The 4891-nt window shown below is 46.6% G+C and overlaps 1 protein-coding gene across 1 annotated transcript in view; it reads left to right on the top strand.

Annotated features, from left to right (window-relative positions):
* Positions 1–4528, top strand: part of LOC135813409 (myosin-9-like) — a 21442-nt gene extending 16914 nt beyond the window's left edge. Inside the window, exons 23-27 of the mRNA XM_065326506.1 lie at positions 1886–1895; positions 2300–2402; positions 2817–2860; positions 3476–3552; positions 4004–4528. Of these exons, the coding sequence (XP_065182578.1) occupies positions 1886–1895; positions 2300–2402; positions 2817–2860; positions 3476–3552; positions 4004–4079 (310 nt within the window). The 3' untranslated portion in view covers positions 4080–4528. The remainder of the gene's footprint in view (positions 1–1885; positions 1896–2299; positions 2403–2816; positions 2861–3475; positions 3553–4003) is intronic.
* The last annotated feature ends 363 nt before the right edge of the window (positions 4529–4891 follow it).

Here is a 4891-nt window from a genome sequence, read left to right on the forward strand (position 1 = left end):
CGGTAACCCTCAAGAGTGTGCAAACTGCCTGCACATGTACTGTCTCAATCCAGTGCAAACGAGGGCATAGTTTCACAGCACATGACAAGGGTCAATAGACAGGGTGAACAATGATGGAGTGTTTACAAAGTGTGTGCAAACATGTAGGACTAAATGCATGTTGAAGTGTTGTTTATTAGATCTTCTGAGCACCGAAAGTCAATTAACCGCACGCATATCATCTAGAAAATGTGTACAAATGACATCACTATGCTATTGTGCGTTGGGTCCATAGAGCGCACTTAAGGCAGCTTTTTTTTTAAACCGAAAATATTCGTGCTTCTTTCCGGTTACCAATTCAGATAGGTTCATGAAAACTCCACAGGCTGCATGGCTTTACGACGAACCTTGAAAGCCTGCCAAACTCAGGCGCAGCACACATCGCGGAGCATAGGCCTTCCCTTTCTTGATCAGATTTGTGCCTCGGCCACTGGGAGGTCTGGTTATTGGAAAACATCAGCAAGCCCTCTAGTGCAACAGTCTGGATATTGGGCTTCTCGCCAAGGTAGCGATCCAGCTTCCCAAAGTCACTCTCACAGATTGCGTTTGTCTTCCTCACAGATACAGTCTCAGCTTTGCAGGCTGGATGGCTGGTGAAATGTGCCACCAGGAAGGTTGTTGCATAGCAGTCAGGTAGAATACAATGCAAAGCCAGCAAACAGTACTTGCTGGATCTCGCATGTCAAGGCATCACTCTGATGTGGCTTGATCAACTTGTTGAGAACAACATCTGTGAGATTTTTGCTGCACTAGGAGACGGTCAAGCATTTCCTTGTAGAATGGGCGTCGAGCCTTGTGGCCGCTCCTCCATCTTCTTCATAAGCTCAGTGTAGATCAAACTCATGTCAAATATGGTCCAGTCTCTGTCCTCCATGACCGCCCACAGTGGTGCGATCACAAGCTTGCAAATGAGCCCAAGAGCTTTGCACCCAGAAATCAGCGCCTAAACACACAAGTCAGCTTTCACAGCCTTCAAAGTCCGGTTAGTCTCACACTGGACATCCCCAAGGACGGACACCACCACTTCATGTAGATATGCAATACCCGCTCTATTGAAGAAAATGACATAGTTTCCGTTGCCACGGAATTCAGAAAATGACATAGTTTCCGTTGCCACGGAATTCATAAAGCGAGGAATTCAGGTTCGAATTCGGAAGGAAAGATTTGAAATCTGTCATAAAACCAGCTGACTCATCTCCATGCTCCTCAAAAGCTTAGGTGGCCAAATAAACAAGGTGGTTGATGCAGCTATGACTTGGCTCAAATGCTCCATGAAAGTTAGTGGCACCGATCTTAGCACCTTCAAAATAAGCGTCTGCCCATTTTGTGTCAGGATTGCATTAGATTGGTGAGCTTGGCCAACTATAGTACTGGAAACCACAGAGAAAAATGAGTGCTGACACCTGCCTCTGTTGGTCTTCCGAGAGTTCAGTCCCGGACTGAGTCATGTTGCACACTGGGGAGTATTTCTGATCGGTACTACGGTCCGCCAAAAGATCAAACAATGCATCGGTCGCTCATTGTATTCTTGACATTTGCGAGGATGCGATCACCTGCACTGGTGCCCCCTTCAGCACATGTAACTGTCGACTTGGACTGCAGTGCCTCGCTCCATGTCCACCATTGCAAGACTGTAAACACACTGCTGGCTTGTACGAATCTGGAAAGCACCGGACGTGTTGCCATGGTTACTAGTACCGTTGCTGTGGAGTGTCGTATAATGGGATACTCAGCACTCTACTCTCTTGTAGTATACATAATTCCAAACTCATGCCTGTTTTGTGTATCAATTTATCCCCTACATGTGTCTCCTACTGATATTCTATGGACGTGATGGTGACCAAAGATTTGAAGAGGTGAGTAGCTGACATATTTTCAATTTTCTGGCAGGCAGTTACCAACGATATGCATTCCTCCGTCAAGATGAATGGTTGATTGCCTGATCTCCTGGGAGTTGGAGAATCTCACTGTCTTCACTCTTTGGCACTTCATACACTGCCACGACTCTATGGGCCAATGGCCAATACATCCTAGGTAATTTGTATTTTTAACTTTCTGTTCTTGACCTAGATAATGGGCTAGTATTCATCAGCACCGAAGGAACAGAAAGGGAAAAAGTATAAGGAATCACCATGACTCAAACCAGGGACCTTCGCTGGCCTGAAGGCCAGCGATCCACTGAGCTATGGGGTATAATGAGTTATGATGATCACCGGGTATTCTTGCATTTCAACTCGCCTTTTTTGTCATGTTTGCCCAGGCTATCAAGACCATGGATGATGAATGTGAACGAACACGTCGCAGGAGAGAAGAGAGCCAGACAGTAAAGCAGGAACTGCAGCAATCGCTAGCAACGTTGCAAGGTTTGTGTCCGCTAGTTAAAAGTGGTCATCGTAAAAGCGCCACCCCTCAAACACACACTGTTCACTCGGGAGGTGGCGGGCTAAAAATCATAGACAGCATGGAACATATTGGGTAGTTTGGGTGAAAATACGCTGAAGAAATTCACTATTCAGCACGCTTTGCCTTTCCTACTGTGCATTGTCCTTTCCGTATTCGCCGATAAGGTCCACTGTGTTTGGTTGCCGAGTATCCATACACTTCAAACTACTTGAACCGGGTACCCCGGTACCCCAGTACCCTGGTACTTGATTGTGGGTAGGGTTTGACTGGTTGCATGGTTTGACTGGTCAGTGCATGGTACTTGACTGGTTGCATGTAGACTAAGTACAAATCTCTTCTTGGTTGCCTTTGTGATGTTGTGTGTTGTTGCTTAGGCTCATTGGCATCTGGCTGGTCCAGAACGAAGGCTATGGAGCAGGTACGGGTCAGACTTCATAAACTTCTCACTAACCGCTCAGTGTTCCACTACTGGGACACCGATGTGACGTTATGTGTCCGATGCTTCAATTCTGACTGGCTCAGACACTGAGTGATGTGTGGGTGGGTGTGTTGGGGGGGGGGGGGGGGGGTATTCTCATGACTGCCATACAGAACTCATGAAAAGCCTGTTGAAACTTCACTTGGCAGATATGTAAGAGAGCATCTCACCCCGCTTAATGCACATTGTCATAAGTCTGTCAAGTTAGTACCAAATCAAGTCAACAGGAAAAGCACGAACTCCCACACACGGTGCGGAGCAATCGTCAATTCCTCAACTTGAGATATTGCCGAAGTCGCTACATCATGCTGTACTGTGATTGTTTGTGCACATGTACTGTCTGAATGCAATCACCATCAGTTCCTGTACGTGCAATGTCGTCTGTGCTGTACTGTCGTGTGTGCTGTGTATCGTGTGTGCTGTGTATCGTGTGTGCTGTGTATCGTGTGCTGTGTAATGTCGTGTGTGCTGTGTGCTGTGTATCGTGTGTGCTGTGTATCGTGTGCTGTGTAATGTCGTGTGTGCTGTGTGCTGTGTATCGTGTGTGCTGTGCAGGACTATGCCAGTGGAGATTGGCGTGTCCTTCAGAACATTGACGAGTTGATGGAAAAGCTTCATAAGCGACACTCAAGGTATGTCCACTGCAGATATCAGCGTTGTCTTAGGTGAAGTACCAATTCTGCCGGCAAAAAGCAACTTTACTGACCTTCCTGCTTTTTGCATTCAGATGCTTTTACCCTTCACATGTCCATGCGCTCTTGAAGCCGATCCTGAATCCTCAAACACAGTTTATACACATCCTCGATTGCTAAGTGAAGCCAATACGATAAAACAATGTCTGAGGTCCATTGCTTCATCAAGTTCATGTGATCCCAGACGTTAAGCATATCTGCTCATTGCTGTGTGTGTGTGTTTGTGTGTGTGTGTGTGTGTGTATATGTGTGTGCTCGTATGCATGTGTGTATGTGTGTATATCCGCCTGTCTGTCCATCCAACTCTGTGTGTGTGTGTGTGTGTGTGTATGCTGATGCGTATGCCCGTGCATGTGTTGGATTGAACGTTTCTGCATGCGCAACATCACAGCATCAAACAAATCGAAACCCAGCTGGAGTTGGAGCTAAAGCAGCTCGGTCGCGTGAAGGAATCTGTTCACCTATGATGGCAGTCCACACCCAAGCCTGCTACTGCTGTTGCTGTTGTTATGGCAAGCTGCTCACCAGACACGCAAAAATCATGTGACTGCCTACTCTTGTTACTTGAGATTAGTATAAGCCTCCTGTCGTAAGTACCTCCAGCCCAGATCACACAGCAGCAAGACGAACTAAGTACAGCTGCTGCAGCAGCTCTCCTGTCTTTCTGATCTTTTTCCGCTTGCAGACTTGAAAACACAATACACCCAGCAACAAGTAATTCTATTTTGACACGTAATGTTTTATTGAAGAGATTATCATCTGAGTAAAATGAGTACACACTAGAGAAAAGACATGCACATAGCACAACATGTATTCAGAAGCAGTTATTATTGAGAATGATGACAGTGGCTATGCTTATCTTGTCAAGAAAAATTATATCAAAACTTTTCGATTAAAAACAAAAAGCGAAAATCAACCGAGATTCACGGTGCAGCAGGTGTATGAGACAATGCCAGTCTGTACACAGTGTACGGTGAGCCGAATGCCCTGACCGGCATTTCCCCAGCATGGCCGGGAATGGTGGTGGTAGTGGTGGAGCCGGGCAGAGATGGTGATGGTCACGATAATGGACACCAGGGAGAATCTCGGCGAACAAAAGGCAGCGAATCACAAGGGCAGTGTGGCCTTGCTGCAGACCAGGCTTGGATTCGGGCTGCCAAACAGCGCAAGCACTATCTTTACAGCTAGCATGTGACTGCAGTTGCCTCAATTGGCCGGGTCAACGGACGATATAATTATTATTCCATGAAGTGTTTTACTCCGAGTTTCGTGCACTAAG

Source organism: Sycon ciliatum, chromosome 4 (genome assembly GCF_964019385.1).
Source record: "Sycon ciliatum chromosome 4, ocSycCili1.1, whole genome shotgun sequence".
Lineage (NCBI taxonomy): Eukaryota > Metazoa > Porifera > Calcarea > Leucosolenida > Sycettidae > Sycon > Sycon ciliatum.